The 22855-nt window shown below is 36.4% G+C and overlaps 1 protein-coding gene across 2 annotated transcripts in view; it reads right to left on the bottom strand.

Moving 5' to 3' along the window:
• LAMA2 (laminin subunit alpha 2) overlaps nucleotides 1–22855 on the bottom strand; it is a 614120-nt gene that overhangs the window by 400711 nt on the left and 190554 nt on the right. For both annotated transcript variants that reach the window (XM_003781659.1, XM_003781660.1), the window contains exon 4: nucleotides 17221–17463. In XM_003781659.1, the coding sequence (XP_003781707.1) occupies nucleotides 17221–17463 (243 nt within the window). The remainder of the gene's footprint in view (nucleotides 1–17220; nucleotides 17464–22855) is intronic.

Here is a 22855-nt window from a genome sequence, read left to right as displayed (position 1 = left end):
TCTTTCTTTCTTTCTTTCTTTCTTTCTTTCTTTCTTTCTTTCTTTCTTTCTTTCTTTCTTTCTTTCTTTCTTTCTTTCTTTTCCTTCCTTCCTTCCTTTCTTTCTTTCTTTTCTTTCTTTCTTTTCTTTCTTTTTTCTTTTTTTTGGCCAGAGCTGAGTTTGAACCTGCCACCTCCAGCATATGGAGCTGGCACCTTACTCCTTTGAGCCATAGGTGCCACCCTGTAACCTGGTTTCTTATACCCATGTTGAATCCTCAACAATAAAAAATAAAAAAAGAATGCTAAAAAAAATATATATGTTAATGGAAAGACCAACCAAACCCCTAGGGAGGGGGGAAAATGAGTGGATAAAACATTGTGACTCTGGTGAGAGAATCTCCATGGTAAAGGGTGAACCTTATGTAAGCATGTGAACCTGATGTGAACATGATGTAAGCATGCTTAGAAAAGAATTCTAAAGAGGTCCCATTGTATAAATTAAAGCAAAAACCTAAAGGTTTTCATTCCTTATGCTGATAAACATCCCTATTTTTTAAAATTTATTTTGTAATGGGCTAAGACTTGAGAACCTTCTTTTTATTTTAATAAGCACTAAACCTCAATTATTATATAGGGAAATAATTCTGCTTCCCTAACATCTATTTCTGTTACATGTTTCTGCAAGGCAGGCTTTTTTTTTTTTCTCCCTCTAAGTGTAAGTATTTGCAGCTACTCTGGAGGCTGGGGCAGGAAGATCACTTGAACCCAGGAGTCTGAGGTTGCTGTGAGCTAGGCTGAGGCCATAACACACTAGCCTGGGCAACAGAGTAAAATTCTGTCTCAAAAAAAAAAGAAAAATGATATGTAAGCAAACAAATAAATAAAACAGAATTTTCTCTCTCTCTGAAACTTTTAATAGCTCAGTATTGGCAGCCTGTCTACACAATTTATTCAGTTATTCAGTGGCTGAAGTAATCATGGTAAGTCAGAGGAACTGATAAGACTGCAGCCTGTCTCCCAGGACTCCCTCTCATGGTTTCTAGGTGGCAATCGTGCAGTTCCCCAGAAAGGTCACTGCCACCTCCTGTTTCTCTGTGGAACCCTGGAATCAAGCCTTGTCAGTGCTAGGAACGCCCTCATTCCTTCTCCCAGTCTCTGAGATGTTTCCTCTGGTTTCTTTCATCTCTTATCTAACCACCCCAAAGTGTCATGTCTTCTGTCCTCTGCACCTGAGACTTAACAAGAAAGTTAGTTTGTCACATGGGCAGGGCTCAGTGTTTGTTCATTGAATAAAATGGCTAAACATTGAGGACTACTGCCTGGCTACATAAACCCATGGAATTTATTCATAATATCAAATCCTTTGGCGGTTCCACTGAGACTGTAGCCCAGCCATATTTCAGATATCCTATCTTTTTGGAAGTGCACTTGGTTAGTCGTGATGAATGTGTGAGCTAGTCTACAGCAGATAACCCAACGCAAAAGTTTATCTTGTTACATGATAAATGGATGCACAATAACAAATTGTAAGAAGGAAGAGCAAAATGTTTTTCCTCCACTGAAATAGAAAACTAATGTGGAGATAAGGGCAAAGACAAAATTAAATTCTTATTATGACTTTGTTTTCCTTTAAAAAGCAGCTGAAGCTCTTTTTTCCCTCTGACATAATCCTTAAGAATTTTTACCAACAGTCTTGCAGAGAGGTACTTCATTCTGCACAGAATAGTCGATTGCCGCTGTAAGTGGATGTCGGGTTTAAAAATATATGAAATGCCTCTAAGAAGGTGGCAGCTGTCACTCCTGATGCAACGACCATCTACATGTGATTATGCCACTCATATTGGAGTGGAGAAACGTGCCTGTACGGAAGCACAGATACATACATACCTGCTTCATAGTCTATGAGCCAAAACAACACAGCTCCCAAACTTACAGCTGGTAACCACTATACCTTTACATTCCATGTAGTTCTCCATGGCACCCGATGATTCATATGAAAAATGCTATTTCCTATTCAATCCCCCACCCCCAAATTAAAAAAAAATATAGTGCAGTTTGATTCACTTTTCGCTTAATATTCACCCTATTGCTAAGACAGCAAGGGAAAGTCCCTCGCAAAGTAACTAGCATCATAAGTGATTACACTTATAACGTACTGTCTCAGGGAAAGGTCTTGCTCTCCCTTTGTTACTTTTGCTAAAATATCGCATACAACCAAGGTCATATTCAGGACAGTTTTAATTTCTATAAGTATTGCTATTCATGTGTTGACATATATTAGTTTATACCATATAAAACTGCATATTTTATTGATTGAAAGTAAGCAAATATCGGCAACTTCATATGGCTCGATGTGGCTAACAGTAGGTTTGGTTGTCAGAGGCCTTTATCACTTGAATAAGAAAATAAGTAATTCTTGTTACTAAATGAAGCTAAAGGACCTAAGGAACAAACTTACACAAAGGAAATAGAATTTTCCAACTTGTAATCTTGCCAAGATTGCCCTTCTTCTGCACAAGGAGTATCATAGGATTTTTGCTACCCGTGATTGGAATTTAAATCCTAACATAGTAGATACTTCCCAGGTAGCAGAATTCAGCAGTTATTCAGTTATGTTTTCTCCAGTGAAAATATTTGGCTGAAGTTGGTCTGCTACGGTGTAAAACAGTACACATCCTCAGGCTAGAATGCTCTGCTGTAGATTTTTCTCCAGTTTTCATTTCATAGTGGGGGATCTGGTAAAGCAGCTCCTGATGTCTTTTTAAGTTTGCTTGTAAAGTGTAATCATAACCATTCCACTCCTGGGTTACTTGTCTGAAGGACTTTTGATGGTCGCTCTAGTGCAGAAATAGTTTCCCTAAGGACCAGACGCTTATTTTAATAGCTGCAAGATCCTTTGTTGTATTTTCAAGTCTACTTTCGCAATAAGGATAATAGTACATTGTCTTTCCTGCATGAGACTGATTAACGGATACCACCTCAGGTTTTTCCCAGTAGAGATGGTAGATGGCACTTAATTATCTACACAGCGTCACGTAAGCCCCAGTGACCAATGGTAAATACACATTTAGAAATAGCTGACTGGGCCTAAGGGTTCAGTTTATGAAGCAGAATGATGATGAGATTTGTCATCAGAAGACGTGGAGTAGACCTGGACCAGAGATTAATGTGGAACATTTAGCATTACATGATCTCCAACAAATTACTTAGCCTCCATCTGTAAAATGATCATAATAACAGTTTTGGCTTCAAGTGTCCCCCAGGCTTTGGTGAGGATCAGAGGGAAGAATACATAGCAAAGTGCTTTGAAACTGACACAGTTCCACATACCAAATGGTTATAGCCAATATTATTGACAATAAAAACAATGCTTAATCTGCTAACTTCTTTTCTTTGCTTAGAATTTACATTTTAACTAAAAGATTTAGGGGTGTCCTACCCACGACCTGCAGGATGCATGAAAATTATGTGAGAACTTGTTTGCTTTTTTGTGGTGTCAGATATCATGAAAATTATGCATAGAACTTTTTCTTGTTCATAGGCTTTGTTTGTTTTTTGAGACAGAGTCTCAATTTGTCACCCTCAGTAGAGTGCTGTAGCATCACAGCTCACAGCAACCTCTAACTCTTGGGCTTCAGTGATTCTCTTGCCTCAGCCTCTCAAATAGTTGGGAGTAGCTGGGTGTGGGACTACAGGTGCCCACCACAATGCCCACCTATTTTTTTAGACATGAGGTTTTGCTCTGGCTCAGGCTGGTCTTGAACTCCTGAGCTCAGGAGATCTACCTGCCTCAGCCTCCCACAGTGCTGAGATTACAGGCATGAGCCACTGCACCCAGCCTTGCTCATCAGCTTTTATTAGTGTTTGTATTTAATGTGTAGCCTAAGACAATGTATATTCCAGTGTCCAACAGTAAACACAAAACATTGGACAATTCTGTCAGGATTTTACTTGATAATATATAATAAAACTGATAAGATCCGTTGACCTGCCATTCCATCCTGATGTGTTTGCTCAGGACTTCACCTTTCAATAGCACAAGGTGAGTTTTGATAATCTTAAGAGCTTCTTATAGTATCTCGCTCATTTAATAGTTCTTCTTGTCCTCATTTTGTAGACAACAAATATTGTTATGGCTTAACAGTTTTGTAATCTCAAGACACTTTAGCACTAGGACTTGAATTATTGAAAGCAGTTTATGATTTTTAGGTCAGAGAACTTTAATATAAGTTTTTCTATGATAGATTACAATGAGTGTAACAAGGAGAACTTATTTTACCCAGTTTTATTCCAATAAAGTGCTAGTATAATTAATACTTGTGTGTCTATCTCTGTAATTCTTATGTAGAAAAGGACTACCTGATGTGTAAGCTAGGCAAATAAAGACTGCATACAATATTAAGTCGTACTTGTTCCTTTCCAGATTTCCTTACAAAATGACAGTGATTTTAGCAATGACAAAGAATGGAGTGTATGAAAACCTAAGTGCCCTTCATGCAAAAATAACCAGGCTAAAAAATGAAATCTGAAGTTTATTCAGATCAAAACTGACAGTTTTAAAAAAGGTCCAAATGACTGTAAATTAGGAAATCAAAGGGTAGAGAGCTCTGTCTTTTCTGACGGCAGGACAGATAATGTCAATTCAGCCCAGATAGAATTTTACCTGAAGAACTAATTAATAATAAAAATAACTGAAAAAATTAGTTTGAGCTCCCTCCCCAAAATGTATATTTTTAGTTGTGCTGAACCAAAGAATCTATTCACCTGTTGGTTTACTCTTTCTCTCTACATATATTTGTACATATATATATATATATATATTTTTTTTTTTTTTTTTGAGCAGAGTCTCATTTTGTCACCCTCAGTAGAGTGCCTTGATGTCATAGCTCATAGCAATCTCAAATTCTTGGGATCAGGGAATTCTCTTGCCTTGGCCTCCCAAGTAGCTGGGACCACAGGTGCCCCCCACAATGCACAGGTATTTTTTAGAGATGGGGTCTCGTTCTGGCTCAAGTTGGTCTCCAACTCTTGAGCTCAAGCAATCCACCTGCCTTGGCCTCCCAGAGTGCTAGGATTATAAGTATCAGCCACCCTGCCCAGCCTCAATATTTTTAATAAAGTTAACTAGAATATGGAGAATTACTGTATCTCAGTCAAATGCAATATTGTATAATCACTTGTAGTTTAGAGAAATAAGTCTCTTCTACATCATTTAGAACCCTTGTTTCTTAGCTACTTGGGAGGCTGAGGCAAGAGGATCTCTTGAACCCAGTAGTTTGAGGTTGCAATGAGCTTTGATGACACCAGTGCACCTCATCCTGGGTAACAGAGCAAGACCCTTCTCAAAACAACAATAACAATAACAAAATCCCTGTTTTCACAACCTCACATATGATGTGCATAAAGTGAGTATTTGTATTATAAAAGTTTAATTTTATTATTGATATTGATAGCCAATTTTAAAGATTTCAGAAAAGGATTTAGACTATGTAGCAAGCACTAGGGACTATGAGAATTTCATTTTAAAAGTAATGATGTTTATTAGAATGGAACCCAACTTTGTCAAACAGCATCATGCTCTTTTTTTTATGGAAATGGATAAGAAAAGATTCTTACACACAGGGAGCTACAGAGCTGCTTGGTGAGCCATTAAAACTTGTGGTCAAAACTGAAACAAGTACTACACACATAATGCTTGAGAGGTTCTGGAGTTCTAAGTATACTTTGTCCACACAACAGGTCTTGTTGTTTACTTATGAGAAAAATAAACATCTCCCATTTGTCTAATTCCCAACACCAACATAGAATCAACATATTCTGTTCTTAAAATGCCTCTGATGAGAAACCTACCTAATTTATCATTGGACTATTTAATCCACCTGCCTTGGCCTCCCAGAGTGCTAGGGAGTCTGCTAGTATGTGGGGACAATCACATACTGACAAACTCATTTTATAACCATGCCTGGAAAGCAGTTAAAATCAATAATAAATAGCTCAATCCATAAACATACCTAGACAGAAGTTAAATTTGAATACTAGTGCCTTTTTTTTTTTTTTAATTTTTCCTTGAGACAGGGTCTTGCTCTCTCACTCTGGCTGGAGTGCAGTGGTGTGATCATAGCTCACTGCAACCTTAAACTCTTGGTCTCAAGTGATCTTCTTGCCTCACCAGCCTCCTGAGTAGCTGGCACTATAAACATGTGCCAACTCCCCTGGCTTCCTCCCTTCCTTCCTTCTTCCCTCCCTTCTTTTTCTTTCTCTCCTTCATTTCTCCTTCCCTTTCTTCCTTTCCCTTTCTTTTCCTTTCTTGTCTCACTATGTTCCCTGCTTAGGCTGTTCTCCAACTCTTGGCTTCAAATGATCCTCTCACCTCAGCCTCCCAAAGGGCTGGGCTTATAGGTATGAGCCACTAGACTTGGCTTCTGAACCTCTTTTATATATATATATATATATATATTATAGCTTTTACTGGATTTCTTCTAGTATAGTTCTTATACAAATCAAATCAAATCAGGCTCTGTGGCTTATGCCTATATCCTAGGACTTTGGGAGGCCAAGATAGGAGGATCCCTTGAGGCCAGGAGTTCAAAGTCAGCCTGGACAACATAGTGAGACCCTGTTTCTATTAAAAAATTAGCCAGATGAATCAAATCAGATGTGTATTTAAGGATTTTTCTTTGTGTGAAACCCATACATCTTCCATATGTGTTTAAAGTATTTGTTCAATATTCAACGATTTAATACAGTGAAAGTTTAGAGGAATAACTTGTTTCAGGAGCCTGTATAGTGAAGAAAAAACCTCAAAAAGTACCGTTACTGTTAAGCATATGAATTATTATTATTGTCTTAGGAAGAAACATTGGTCAGTGGATCTTCTGTGCTGCTATTAGCTTTTGGTATTTAACATTGAAGGGGACTGAGGTTTTCTTGGAAGCTCTTTTAAGAACAGTGGAAAGATGGACTAATGGTGGTTTGAAGTAGGGGGCTAAATAAATACAAAGCCCCTCTAAGTGTGTGTTAATCTCATTGAAGTGAGAGAATGGATAAACACAAGACATACAGAATTTTATATGTGTGTGTCTGTGTGTTTGTGTCTATAATGAAATACTAAGGATTACACTTAAATGTCAAAAGTATAATGATCAAAAATTGCAAAATGACTCAAAACCTAAGCTTTAATAAAATTGGTAACATTAGGTGAAATGTTTAGAAAAAAATTATATTAAAAAAATTTAAAGAAAAAAATCTGATAAGTAAATAAGACAATTAGAAAATACTAAATTTGGCTGGGCATGGCAGCTCACGCTTATAATCCTAGCACTCTGGGAGGCCGAGGTAGGTGGATTGCTTGAGCTTAGGAGTTCAAGATCAGCCTGGGCAAGATTGAGACCCCTTCTCTATTAAAAAAAATACAAAAATTAGCTGGGTGTTGTGGTGGGTGCCTGTCATCCCAGCTAACTGGAAAGCTGAAGCAGGAGAATTGCCTGAACCCAGGACTTTGAGGCTGCTGTGCACTATGATGCCATAGCATTCTAGGTGGGGCAACAGAGTGGGGGGAAAAAAAAAAGAAAACATAAAATTCAAAACCAATATAAAATATACATTACATAAACAATATGAAGGTCATACAAATAATCTGCTAGAATAAAATGTGATTAGAAAAACAATATGAGAAATGTAAATATACCAAGAAAAAACTCTTAAAAAGAAGAAATGCAAAGTCATTAAAAAGATAAAAAAGTAAGCTAGATTAAAAGGTTACAAAAATGAGAGTTAAAGTTCCAAAAATTAGATATACAATGGAAGTAACTTACTTGTCAAGAAGAAAAATAAAATAAGGTAAGGAATTTTTTTTTAACCTAAAACATGAAAAGATTCAAACCCAGAAACTAAAAAATTGGCTGCAGCCCAAACCCAGGACTGTACAACCTCCCATAGAGAGAAATGCGAATGTGCCAGCAGGTGGTATTCCTGGGTTTGTATGGCCCAGCATGTTTTCAAGAAAACTCCAGAAACAGAAGAAAAACATGAAGTCTTGTTTTTTTCTGGTCCTCTGAGGACACACTGTTTGGGATCAAATCACAGCTCCAAAAATTCCTAGCTATGGAACCCTGGGAAAGTTCCTCTGACCTCTGTATCTCTTTCCCTTTGGCTGTAAAATGCAACAAGTATTAGTACATATGTGTCTGTGCTTGGAAACTCTTAGAATAATACTGCTGCACAATAAACATGCAATACCATAAATGTTAGCCGTTACTAGTACTATTATGGTCCTGGCTCTGGATGAACTCTGCATCAACACAGAGACCCTCATCTATTTCTTCTGGTTGTTTAAACTATACCAAGCTCTTAGTTTTTGTTTCACTTATTCCTTTAATCTTGTGGCATAGCCCCTGCCTCCCCTAGTGATGACCCCCCACCACTGAGTTCTATGCCTTCCGTGCTCCCAGCTGTCTTTCTGGCCATGACAGATCAGTCATTCTGCAATTATGGGTGGGCTTAAGACAATGTTAACTATTGAACCTAGAGAATTTGTTGTCTATGACAGAAGGTATCAGGAGGCATTTCCATAAATAATTTAATTTGATCTTCATTATAGCCAAGTGAACAGGTGGGGGCACGTTAATGATAGTTTGCTTGTCTGTCAATGCCCCATTGCTAATCATTGCTAGAGCTCTCTGAAAGTCAACTCTAATGAACACCCCATAGGCGGTACCCAGTGCCTCTGTGCCTTCCGCCACAACCCTGAACTGCGTTACCTAGCTTCACAGAGGTACTCCTCTACCCCCCTTTGAGTAGAACTCATTCTACAACAGTGAGATAACTCAGTCTCTTAAATCCAAGTCTCAAGATTCCTTTTCATTCAGTTTCTTTGACTACCTTTGGTTTTCAATAATACTGCACTAATTTAATAAGGATTTGCTGATACCTTGTAGGCACAATAATTTTTGGACAGGGAGAGGAGTCTCAAATAGATCAACAGAGAAAAGAGAGGAATATCATCTTAGTGTTGCCTTTATTTTATTACAAAAGTATATTTTTAAAAATGTAATTAATATTTGCTTTAAAAAAATTGCATACTTTATGTGTAATTCCAAAACATTTCAAGTGTTCTCAGTATTCCAAAGGAATGGAAACATTGCATTCCTTAGAGGACTCTACCTACAACCTCACTGAAGGAGATGCTTTCATATTGCTGTTTCAGGTACTCTCTTGCCTCATGTTGGTCAGGGCCAGAATGATTTTTCAAAAAGGAACACTGAGATTCCAAATAGTTATTTAACTAAATCTCTAGTCATATTTGATACAAATTCAAGTATGAATTTGCTCTGCTGCTTTTCTCTTAAGAATTTCCAAGGGTAACTGAGAAAGATGAATCCCTCATTTCCATTTTCCCCATCTCCACCAAACTCACACATGAAATCGTGCTATAGCCTTAACAGTGTTACATCAAAGGAGAACCCATGAAACATTGTTTAATATGTTGTTGGGTTTGTGTCTTCCTTCTCCAGGATTTGCAATTCCAAGGATCACCACTATGTCAGGTGATGAAAAAAGGAAGAACATTCTGTCTGTATATATAAAATTCTGTCACATAGGAAATCAAAATAATATCAAAGCTCTACATACAGTTTACCAAAAAAAAAGTGTCTTCAAGTTTTAATGATGGTTTCTCTAGGGAGTTTTATACAAGCTTGCCATGTTTCAAAAACAAAATCAAAGTGAATCTAAATTCCATTGAGTTGCAGTCAAGAAGAGTGGGAAAGTTCTGGTAACAAGGAAAGGAAATCATATGCAAATTACTTAAAGGTCTCTGTATGAGGAAATTGAAGGAAAATCACTATGGTAACCATGAATATTTAGTTAGCAGTCTAGTGACAATCCAAAAGAATAAAAATAAAAGTAATAATCCTAGTCCTAGAAAAGGGGAAATCTCATATAACTCAAAAATATGTGTAATTACATAAATTACATAATTTATAATTTTAATTCTAAAATCCCCTGAAACAGCCCATCTTCCTCAATATTGTGACTATCATTCTTCTCTGAGCACCCCCTTCAACCATCAATAGCATAGTTACAGTTCAAAGTTTATTTACCTGACTCAAACCTGCCCAGAGACTTGATCTACCAACGTCTATCAAGTTTCCTGATGGAAAATTGGTCTCCTTCCTTCAGTTGAAAGTAATTAGAATAATCAATACTCTTTCCTTAAATAACTGCTGCCCTGTTCTTCTCTTTGAAGATTTTTTTTAATTTCAAAAATATTAAAGAGTACAAATGTTTCAGGTTACATGGATTATTTTTGTACTGCTTGAGTCTCCTACAAGATTTTAAGAGGTTGGACATATCTGAAGAATAAGCCAAGAGTAGAGGCATAAAGATAATCAGAAATACTTGTTTAAAATATACATAGGGTACCTTGAGCTCTTCCCAATGTATGGAATTAAAAACTCTGGTCTAAGGACTAGCAATTTTTCAAATATTCCTAGGTGATTTCTAAGGGAAGCCAAGTTCTCAGTGGAGCCTCCTTGTGGCAGTTCTTATTAATAGTTTTCAATGGCAATGGCATCTGGGGCAACTACTATGGACAGAGGTAACACTTGGGGCTCTAGGACTTGGCTGTCTGCAGCATTGCTGGAGAGGCATGTCTGTGTTGCTGTTCATACCAGAGTTTTGCCCTGTAGTTGGTCTCAAAGTAAAAGAGGCACCTGCAGTCTGTTGCTTCACACCCTGCAATTCCTACTAGGGAGCTCAGTGGTCACTCTTTCAAAGGAGCCAAAGCACGGCTCCTGCTGAGCCCTTTCCTGCCATTGATGATACGAAATTGCCCTTCTTAAGTGACTCTTTTAAGCTTTTTTGCTTAAAGCCTCATTCTTTTTGCAGCTTGGATAATAACATACAGAGCCATATTATTATCATGCCTTTGTCCTTCATTATCCCTACTTTGGCAGCACTTGAGACTTGACACCTTATGATTATCTCATAGATCAGACTGAGCTTCTCTTCTTCCTTTGGGTATAAGGCCAAGATGCTGGAACTTCAGGGTTAATCTCTATCTTGGTAGTAGTTGAACCTCATTATCTGGGAGACTGAGTGCATGCCCTAAAGTGTCCTTCGGGTAAAAATCCCTTCTGGATCAAGATTTGTTGATCACTTGATGGCATTGTAGGGTGGACGATAGGGAAAGGACTAAGCCAAACCATGGATGGAAGGGGTGGGGATAGCTGGAGCAAGAAACCAAGCTAAAGAAATACTGAGATGATACAGTGAAGATTAAAGAGGCCAGAAGGACAATCTAGATGTCTCCAATGATACTATGGACGGAGGGCAGTACTAAAGTTTGAATGTGGAGGCTGAAGTCCAGAGCTAGAATATCTTTTCAAAAATAATAAGGAAATTACTTAAGGTGTCTTTCAGCCTTAAAATGATATACTTTTCACCTGAAATATTATATTTTAGAATGTTAGAATAATTGTAGCATGTATCTCTAAAATTTCCCAGAAAGGTGGCAATGTAATAAATTTTAGACTCAGATTTGGCCTTAGTCACAAGAAGACTATTTTCTTTTAATGTCCTGTGCCTGAAATAGAAACATTGTTGTCTAATTAGTGTGTTATAACATCTTGTTTCATGGGTGGGCCTTAAAAACACTCTTCTCTGTGTTTTCTTATGTGTAACTTAAACATACTTAAAGGACATTTTAAAGGTTTCCAAGGAAATAATCATTTAATGTTTAGTCAAAAATATACATTACAAATCATGGTAAATATTTAGATACTATTGTCCTAAATAAGACTTTTTGCTTAATCAGACTTGTAAACCAATAGAAACGAAATAAACAAAAGAGATGTGCATATAAAAACAAATTAGTGATGTTATGAGAATGCTGTTTTTTTAGTATTTGGCCTCAAAACCCAGAAGCTCAGTCTAATCACAAGAAAACATCAGGCAAGCCCGAACTGAGTTATATCTCTTAAAACTATCACAGATAAAAGGAGGCTCAGGCCACATAATAGCTAAATGTAATATAGTATCTGATTTGGATCCCAGAAGAGAAAAAGAAAAGATATAAATGGTAAAGCTAATGAAACCTGGAAAAAAAATGTGTGATTTAGTTAATAGTAAGGAAGCAACGTTAACATCTTAGTCTTAACAAATGTGTTGTGGTTATGTAAAATGTTATTGTTAGGGCCATTTGGGTGGAAGGATTGGGGAATCCTCTGTAACCTTCCTACATTTATGTAATTCTACCTGACTCCAAAATTAAAAAAAAAAATTAAATGTATATGCAACTTCTTTACTTCTTTTTATAGTAGATTATATAATTAGAGTCAACACTCTCATTAATAACAACTAGACGAGCTGGATAAAATATACAACAACATCTGTTTCAAGGCAACTGAGAGCTATCAAGAGAGTGAAGAATAATAACTTTCTTCATATCAAGGAGAAAAAAAGATATCTAGAAAGATGATTGGTATATTATGACAGCTTTTGTCCTGTGGGAATTTTTCTATGTAGAGACACAGCTTTGGGATTGAGCAGCAGTTTAGATTGTGTTGCTGTATTAGGAGGACCAAACTTGAATTGCAGGATATGTATGTGTGGGACTTTGGTAAATCCTAAACACATTGGCTTGGATTCCAAAGAAGGCAGCCTAGGAATGAGGGCAAACTGGAATTAAAGCAGCTGTCATTGTGTTATAACCAAACTTTGAATCACCTGAGAGTTCTAGAAATTTGAATCCTTGAAATTGGATTAAGATGATCCATATTGCCATTGCCTGGCAGAAGCATCAGAAAATCCCCAGGATAAAGATAATATCTTAGTCCTCAAATTATTTCTAAACATACTTTTTCAAATGTAATTTCTGTTACACAAAGATAATCAGGCATACGAGGAAATAAGACAGCATAAAAAAATCAGCTAATGAAACAGATAATAAAATATATCCCAAAGGTCAGATATTAGAATTATCAAACAGGAATTCTCAATTCTCTTAATTGTTATGTTAGACTCAATGAGATATTTAAAGTACTATATAAATTAAAGGCATATAAATTACTTTATGTAAAGTAATATATAAAAAAGTAATATGAATTAAAATTTTAAGATAAGTCTAATTTTCAAAATAAAATTAGAAACTCTAAAGTTATATTTTAAAATGAACCACAGAAATTCTAGAAACTGAAAAAACTAATAAGGGAAATCCAGACTTGCTTCAGTTTCAACAGCACATTTTACATAGCTAATGAAAGAATTCATGAATTAGAAGGAAGCCAGAAGAAAGTATCTGGAAGAAGATATAGAAAGAAAAAAGAATGAAAATTACCAAAGACAGTGAAGGAGACACAGAAGTTCCAAGTTATTTTTAAGTGGAATCTTGGAGGAGAGAGAATGAGGAAGAAACAATAGAGAGCTAATGGCTGAATTATTTCCTAAGAGGAAAGACACAACTCTGCAAATGTATCAAACCAAGTGAATCTCAATCAGAAAGTGAAAAGGTATAACTTAGAGCACCATTGTCCAGCAAAACTTTATGCAATGATAGAACTGCTTTTATTGTACATGGTCCAACATGGTAGCTGCTAGTCACATGTGGCTACTGAGCACTTTAAATGTGGCTAGTGCAATTGAAAAACTGAATATTAATTTAATTTGAATGAACTGAAATTTAAATTTATGTATTTATTTGTTTATTTATTTTTTGAGAGAGAGTCTTACTCTGTTGCTCTGGGTAGAGTTCCCTGGCATCATCACAGATCACACCCACCTCAAATTTCTGGGTTTAGTGATCTTCCTTGCTTCAGCTACCCAAGTAGCTGGGACTACATCAGGTACTACCAAGACTTTGGTGAGAGACTTTGCTTTTGCTCAGGCTCTTCTTGAACTCCTGAGCTGAAATGATCCACCCACTCAGCCTCCTAGAGTGCTAGGACTAAGGCATGAGCCACAGTGACAGGCCTGAAATTTAAATTTAAATAACCACATAGAGCTAGTGGGAAGTGTATTAGTCGGTATGGATCTGGAGCATCATAGTAAAGCTAATAAAAAAAGGACAAAGTTAAAAAGTTTTACCTTTGATTAAATATTTAGTCGCTGATTAAAGAAATCAGTGAAAAGACACTCCAAAGACAGTAATTAGATAGTATATTCTCTACATAAACAATGGAAACCAGAAAATAATATAATGTGCGAAAACAAAATAACTTGCAAACCTAGAATTCTATACCTAATAACAATATTTTCAAAAATGGAGGTAATTTCTGTTACATAGCTAGTAACATGTAGTAATGTGTAGATTTTATTGGAGATGAATTTGCACATTGGCTTTGAATCTTTTGAGATACTAAGAGTTGTTTGCTGTATTCTGAGAAGTTCTTTTGTCAGGGTGACTCCTTTCACTCACCCACAGGGAGATTTGCTATTCTCTGAATACATTTCTGTTGTTCTATATTTTATTTACTAGTTGATATGTTTGTTTTTGTTACTCGACTATGACTTCTCTGAAAGTTTCTAAATATAAACACCCAATGGTTACATTTCAAAGATTATTCACAAGTACATCATTTTAAAACTAAAAGCTGATGAGTTAGAGTAAGGTTTATTTCAATCACCTGTCTAGGAATTATTGGATACAAGCATCCAAAACTTTCAGAATATCCTCAAATGTATTATGATTTGCAAAACTATATTATGTTAAAACACAAAGATGCCATAGAACAATTTATGTATTAAACTAATACATCAGGCAGCACCTGTAGCTCAGTGAGTGGGGCACCGGTCCCATATACCGAGGGTGATGGGTTCAAACCCCACCCTGGCCAAAATGCAACCAAAAAAAAAAATCTCCCCTGGACTTCATTTAAAAAAAAATAATACATCTATTGAAGATACTCAGTCTTGGGCATATTCATTGACCTGAGCAATGTCCCACAAAGAACGAGAACCAGGACTAGAACCTAGGTCTTCTAATCCCATGTATGTTTTTCTCTACTATGATACCTCAAAAGCAGGACTCATTCTATTTTTACTGGATCTTGCAACACTTTATTCCTCTGAATCATTTTTGAGTTGAGAAATTATCAACTTTTAAAAATCAACATCTTGTCTCTATTAGAGTATGAAAGAAACATTAACCTGGGAATAAGAGGTTCTAGATTCTCATTTCAACTTTGTTAACCATGTGAGCTGGGAGTCTTGGAGAAGACCATCATCTGCCTTCTCCTGACCTGTGTATTCCCAAAAGTAATATATTTCACAAAGTAATTTTGATAATATAAGGAAATAGCCTAGAATGGGTCTGAATTTAACACTTATTCTTTTTTTTGCATAAAGCTCATTAGAGATAATTCTTATTTTAAATCCTATCATTCTACTCCAAATATTTTGAGTTACATTCTGTTCATCAATTTTTTTTTTCACTACCCATGGGAGACAAATAGTATTGGGGAAACATGTCATGAGAAAGTAGAATTAATTGCTTTTAATAGTCACTATCAATAAGCAGTTGGTAATGAATATTATTTAGGAATGAAAACAATCTAGTCCCTTAAACAGGAAACAAACAAACACATTTGTTTGTTCCATTTTGGTAGGTTGACATGGTCCAAAGAAGGATGGTGGATCACCATTAACGTAGGGAGAACATGGTTAGGGAATTTGCATTTAACTCATGTGTCACATACCTACCTATGTGGCTTTATATGACTCAGTCAATTTCTGATTTGGAATATCTTTTAACAGATAAAGAATAACTTTAAAAGCCTCTGAGATTTGTTAGTCCTGGGTAAACACTGTATCCAAGATAAAACTTAAAAAAAAAATAGAACTAAAATATATTTCTCTTTGCACTTCCTACTCCCGTATCCTCATGCCAAACTGGCCAGGAACTGGATGCCTCTGGGCACAAGGCAGGTTGAACAGCTGTTCAACTCCCTGCATTTGAGTCTTCGTCATTTGGCAGATTGAGATCTCTGCTGAGAGCACCATTTGTAAGGTTTTTTTTTTCCCCCCAAACTAGCATTTTTGAACATGGAATTTGAAATATACTAAGATATTGGTATACATCCATAGTTCCCCTAGAAATATTGAGAAGTAACCCTGGATTGGCTGGGGTGGGCATGACTGAATGGGAATATGTGTCTTTTGAAAAATGCAAATATGTGATTCCAGCTTTAGATGTGTGGCCAAGTGGGCAGAGAATATTAGGCAGGAGCATAAATGGAGATGTACACAAGAGGTAGAATGAAAGAAGGTAGGTCCACAGATACTAAAGGGAGACAGGTTAGGGAAAGAAAATGAAAGAGGTATTGGAGAGTTCAAGTCACAAAGTTAGTGTGTGGGGCGTTGAGAAGAGACTAAGAATAATAGTAAGAACAATAATCAGAGTAGCTATGGTTATCACAGTTGATACTTATAGAGTATTTAGGGATATGTCAGCACTGCTCTAACACATTAAATATAACAATTCGTTTTACCTTCTTGACATATGAGACAAGAACTATTAATATTATTCCTAGTTTATAGGAGATGGAACCAATAATTTAACAGAATTTAAGTAACTAGATCAAGAACACATAGTTAATAACAGGTGAAGCCATGACTAGGATCTGTAGGTTAAAACCTATGAATAAATCTAAAATCTTGAACACAGGAAAAAAGACACATTTGAATTAAGCATGTGTCCTAGCTTGTATATAATTGAGAACCCAAGATTCCTTGCACATGACTCTTCTGTAAAGCCTGACTTAGGAAAGAAACCCCACTGTCACCCTGTACAGTGACAGCAGACAAACCTCCTGACAGAATTACTTTTTATTTGGTTTTTCTGTGAGGATTATATTTCTTCACAAATTCATCTCTCTTGTCTCCGTTTTCAGACCAGAGTACACGCGAACGTAAGGCTGCCTTTAAGGTCTCCAATCCTTTTCTAATCATTAGTAATCCTCATTGTTGAGAAAGTCTCTTTATATGTAAAATTAATCACTGACTTTCCAACTTAAACCCATTTCCTCTTCTCTGATCTTTATTGGAGATGAGAGACACATGAAGGTAGTTAAAATTCTAATCACCTCGGGTTTTTCTTTTTTTATTTAATAACTCATTTAAATGTACTTTTGCTAAATCCTATTTTAAAATCTCCCTGACATTAATTACTGATATATTCAGGTCTTTCTGACAGGCCTATTTTGCCATCTTGAATGTACTTAAATGGTGAGTTTTCTCATCTTACCTCTCCATTTTCTAAGGGGTGTATCTTGGAATAAAAAGAAGTGCAGATGACCTCATCGTCTTTGGCATAGGATGGGGGTCCGGTGCGGGGATAAATGTTGTAGAGAGTTAGGCACTCTGTGTCCGTGACAGCATGATACTGCCATGGCTTGTATTCAACGCCATCCAGAGAGCGTTCCAGGATCCAGTTTCCAGGCCGAGGGGAGTTAGCCGCTTTCACAATCACATATGCAATCTGGAACACCTGGCGAAGAGTAACAGCAACAACATGACTTTCACTCCCACAGTAGTCTCACCATTTTATGTCAAATAAAGGCTAAATGATAGCATTTGTGCATTATTCTTTTGGACTTTTGAATGCATTGGTAAAAAGAGAGGTATGCACTAGCACAAAATATTCAGAATATGATGTCTTCAAGTTCCAAAATATGGGAGACCATATTTCAGATTTTATCCTATAACCCCTTTATGTTCTCTCAAATGATTTTACTATTGCATGTTCATATTTAATAACTTTTTGCTAAGAAGAAATGTTTCATTTTGACAGTCCTGGCTATAAAAGAAATGACTTAAGACTGGATTTTAATTCTCTGACAACTCACCGACATCTTTTCACCTGATTTTTAATGTTCTGTTATAATCATTACCAACAAAAGCATTTATTATATGCCAATTTACTCACCTGACTATACTAGTGTCTAAAAAACATGAGTTGGACATTGTATGTGTGAATAGCTCTTGATAGTTTAAAAAACATGTTTAGTTATATCACTTAATCCTCAAAACAGTATCACTTGGAGGGATGGAGTCAGTGTGGTACAGCAAAAACAGCAGAGGCATATTCCTATGTCCAAGTCGAAGTTCCAGCCTTATGCAAACTTGGGAAGGTTACTATACTTTTCTAACTCTTACCTTCCTTCCCTGTGAATTTAGGTCACTAATAAGCACACCATGGAGAGACCGTGTGGATTAAATGAGATAATGTATGCAAAGTACCTGGCCAGGAACTTAGCAGTAAATAATAAATGTCAATGCCTCTACATCTTAAAATAGAAAATGTTGGAGAAAAAAAGTCCAGTCCCCTGCAGACAACCGATTAAACTAGAACCCATCAAATGAAAGGTTTCTGGAGCCATCTCTTCACAAGAGACACACGAGCCACAAAAAGAAGAAAGGAAGAGGAATAATTACTATAAGTCAACAGAGTGACAATTGAGAAGAATATGGAAATCTTTTATTTTCAAATTTGCTTGGAACTTGAAGACATCATATTCTGAATATTTTGTGCTAGTGCACACCTCTCTTTTTACCAAGGCATTCAAAAGTCCAAAAGAATAATGCACAAACATTATTGAATGACATTTATGTGTAATGCCCTGGTAGTAAGATAGAGTTACACTAGTTTAAATTACTGCCCTGTCATCAACAGGTTAATATATTGTAATAATATATTACACATATGTGATAATATTACATATGTAATATATTACACATGTGATCTCGATATCACATAGAAAAAATGCTAACATAATAAAGATGTATATGTTCTTGACCAGTAAATGCTATGACATACGGGGATCTTGACAGCTCCAAGCTCTGGGTGGTTGGTGTTACTGGTTGGGCACTACTAGGAGGACAGGCCCACTAGTATTAAAGAGACTGCTAAGCTACAGAAGAAATCTTGAAAAGAATGTTCCAGAAATAAATTTTATCTGCCTTATAGTTTTGGCATGGTATCTTCATGAATACAAGTCTAACATCTACGGTATACTCTCAGGGACAGAATTTAAAAAAGATGAAAAGTTGGTATAGAAGAGGCACGGCAGGTGGCCCTGGTGCCATCTGAGATCTTTATCAGAATGCAGGCCCACTTGTGTGCAATGGGGGGAAAATCACAGGCTGTCAAATTATTAGTATTAGGGCTAGTATTTGCCTTTTAGGCATAGTTAGGGGAAAAATTGATTGTTAAAATGCTGAAATGCTTCTGTACTTGTGAGCAAACCATTGCTGCCCAACTTCTCAAATGCCTTCTCTACCCTGATTTCATCAGGTTAATGATCCCAGCATAGCCAAAAACAGCCAAGACATCTGTTCTAATTGGTTTGGGCCTTGATCATCCTATTGTACTGCATATCATTGCACATAAGAAACATTAATGGATTTATACTTACAAAGGTTTATAGATACGTGTAATTGCAGAAAGACACCTATCTACATAAGGACATATAAACACAGGAATATGCTTAGACATTTGTGGGGAGGATATACATGTGCATATGAAACCGTCACCTCTGGGTTTTGAGAATGTGGAGTGAAGGAAGAAGGAGGCTTTTTACTTTTCAGCTTATATTCTGCTGTGCTATTTGTATTAACACAAATGTCCTACTTTTTAATACAATTATTTTAAAAATAAAGAAAAATTATAGTAAAATAGGTATAGAGAAAATTAGGTATAGACAAGAGGGGTGTAAGAGAGAACATACTCCATCAATCATTACAAAATATTTTCTATCTATGTATATTTTAGGTGTTATAAGAAATTATTTCTTTTAGAGATTTCAAATTCAACAACTTGTCAAGTAGAACTTCTTTAAGTAGAAATTCACTCCTAAACGTGCCAATTGATTACTATTATAGAATGAGGAGTTGTCTATACTGTAAAATATTAAATACTCTGGTCCTAATTGCTAGTAATTCCAAAGTATTCCTGGTCTTAAAATGATAAAGAATCTGAATAATTAAATTGTGGGTTTCTAGAAGGCAGGGGCTATCGCTTTTACATTTTTAAAGATGCCACGGTCCTGATTATAATTATTGTGAAATGGTGAGCATTCAATATTTATATTTCATGTCAATATTATATGTGATATTTAATTGAACAACCCGAGTCACTGCTTACATGTTACTGTATTAGTTTAAAACTTTTTTCCTGCTTGTTACAGCTTGAATCCCAGTTGACACTACCACATTTTGTCACATGCAGGAACCAAGGCATACATTGCTTGGGTATTCATTCCATTGTGTCGCTGTGAGCTGAGAAAATTACTTAAACTCTTTTGCCCTCTGTTTCCCAGTGTTTCTTTTCCAAAGACATAACCGTGGAAGAGATAATCAGATAATGAATACAAAATACTACATGTTCTTTTGGAAGAGAGAATCTATGCAATTTTTTAAGTTAGCATCTTTCTTTTCAGAAAAATAAATCACACAGAGATATTTTTTAAAGATAGGAAAAACAAAAAGAGAGCTAACAAAGCATACAAGAGATTACAGGTACTCCATAAGAAAAATAAGAATACACTGAGGTTATGGATAAAGAACTTTGCTCGAAAAGCAGCTCAGCAAGCAAATATAGGAAGTGGCCAAGTTCTCAGGGTGCTGCAATATGGATTTATGACTTAGGAGCTTCTGTGTTGGCTCTGGAACAATGGATGAAAAATAATCTATGAGAAAAGTTCCACTAGAAACCCCACAGACTCTTTCTATAATTCAATATAACATCCAGCATTAAGGGACATGGAAAAACAGTCACTGCCTTGGAGACCATGAAAGGAATTTCATTTCCAAACAATATCCCCCTTTCGTTTATTTTCTGTGGATTCTTTCACATTTGATGCAACATTAATTACATTAGCTGGTATATTGCTTTTGAGTAAACTTTCAAAAATATAGTAAATGGCATTATGGAAAAACAATAAATATTAGAGTGAAAGCATTCTTTTCAGGTTTCACTGAAAAAACGAAAACTTTTAACCATGGTAATCTAAATATTCCAAATTGTTAATGGCCCTCATACAATAACTCTTTTTTAGTTATACTACTTTTCTACTTTTAGTAACTGTGTCGTGTGTTTTCATTAGAAAGTCTTTTCAGGATAAAGAGTTATCGATTTCCAGACTAATGAAACCCCAATTTGTTATGGTGGCAATGAGGAAATCAAACACCCCCACTGTAAGAAATACTAAAATGTTATGACTGCTATCAACCTAATACATCAATCCACTATACTCAATTGTTCTTTTCTCTTTTGGAGGGCATATTTTACAAACTTGATGCCTAAAAGGAGTCCAAATAGCATTGCCAATAATATCAAATGTTTGACATTGTATCGTAACAAAAGGAACCTATTATTTTATAACCTATTAGTTCATCCTATGTATGTTACCTAACAAACTATTATTTACTTCACTAATACAGTATATCTCCTTCTACAATAAGCAGAGTACTGATAACTTGATCTCATTTAATGTGGAATTGGAGAATCCATCCCAAAGTAATAAGTAACATACAGTGATCATCACGCAGAGAGATGCTTTCCTGGCTGGGCCCTGGCCTATCTAATTGTCCAGACCTGACTGCTGTGCTTGCTACCTTGCTCAGGATCAACTTCCTTAGGTGCCTGAGGGCTATTCGTCTTAGAGAGAGAGAGAAGAGAGAGAGAAACAGTTTTCGAGGGAGAGAAACAATCTTAGTAGGAGAGTGAATCTTAGCGATCTCCTTAGGGCAGGAGGAGTGAAAGAGTCAGAGTGAGTGAGTCCATGAAAGATTGAGAATCCCGACTAACTGCTCCGGCAGCTACTTATACACGTAGTCCTGTGGCTATTTGCACCACAGGTGTGGAGACTGCCAAGCACTGATGGTCTCGTCTCATCTCGTGTACTCTCATGTTAAGGAGAGCCGAATTCCTTCCCCATGACCTTATCACTAAGGTGTTATATTACCGAGCTGTTACAGGTGTTTCTCATAGTTAGAGAGAGTTCGAGGCTTAACTCTCGCTTCTCCTTTCCTTTGAGTTTATACGGTCTGCTACACTTTCCAATCTTTTTCACATCCTGGCTAAGGATACGATGGTGTCTGTACAGACTGAGGTCAAAGTGAGTGACCTAGGGGTTTGGCCACTCCCTTCTGCAGCTGAATGGCTTAGGTCACCTATCACCCATCTCAGTAAATCTGAAAACCAGAATCAACATCTCACATGAGCATTACTAGGTCTAGATATTTTAGAAATATCCTCTGCTCTGATTCTTAGGAACCCATTTTATAACCAGATCCTTTGTCCCCAAAGAATGACAGATATAGGAAATGCTACTAAAGGGTATTGCGTTTTGGAAATTTTACTGAGACTTTTGATCATCATCACTGTCACACAGCTGAGAGAGCCCAGCCAAAGGATGCCTCATTAGTGATATAACACAGCCATGGGACCTCTATTTCCTATAGACCATTCTACACAAAAGCCATACAAATATTCACAAAGCCCATTATCTATGGAAGATGGTAGCTCATCCTTCTAGGAATTGACCTAGATTATTCTCTTCTATTTCTTCTTTCCTAATCTCTCAAAAGATCAGCATGTGGCTATCTAGTTGGGCAGGGGCCCAATGTTGAGCTCTGCCTCCTTCCCACATTGCTGCCTGTGAATTTCCTACAGCAAAAACTGATTCATGTCTAAAGAGGTTCCACATTGTTCTAATAGGTGCTCTGTTAAAGCCCATGTTATGGACTTTAACATAGCCATATGTTGTGATGCCAACTCTAATATATTTGAAAAGTTCACTTATAGTCTTAGTTCTAACCATGTGTTTGTCAAATTCTCTTATTTATCCATACAGGCATATTGGCTTTCATTAAGTGAT

The sequence above is a fragment of the Otolemur garnettii genome, unplaced genomic scaffold, assembly GCF_000181295.1.
Source record: "Otolemur garnettii isolate 467f Iridium unplaced genomic scaffold, OtoGar3 scaffold00002, whole genome shotgun sequence".
Taxonomy (NCBI): Eukaryota; Metazoa; Chordata; class Mammalia; order Primates; family Galagidae; genus Otolemur; species Otolemur garnettii.
This window is presented reverse-complemented; position numbering and strand designations above follow the sequence as displayed.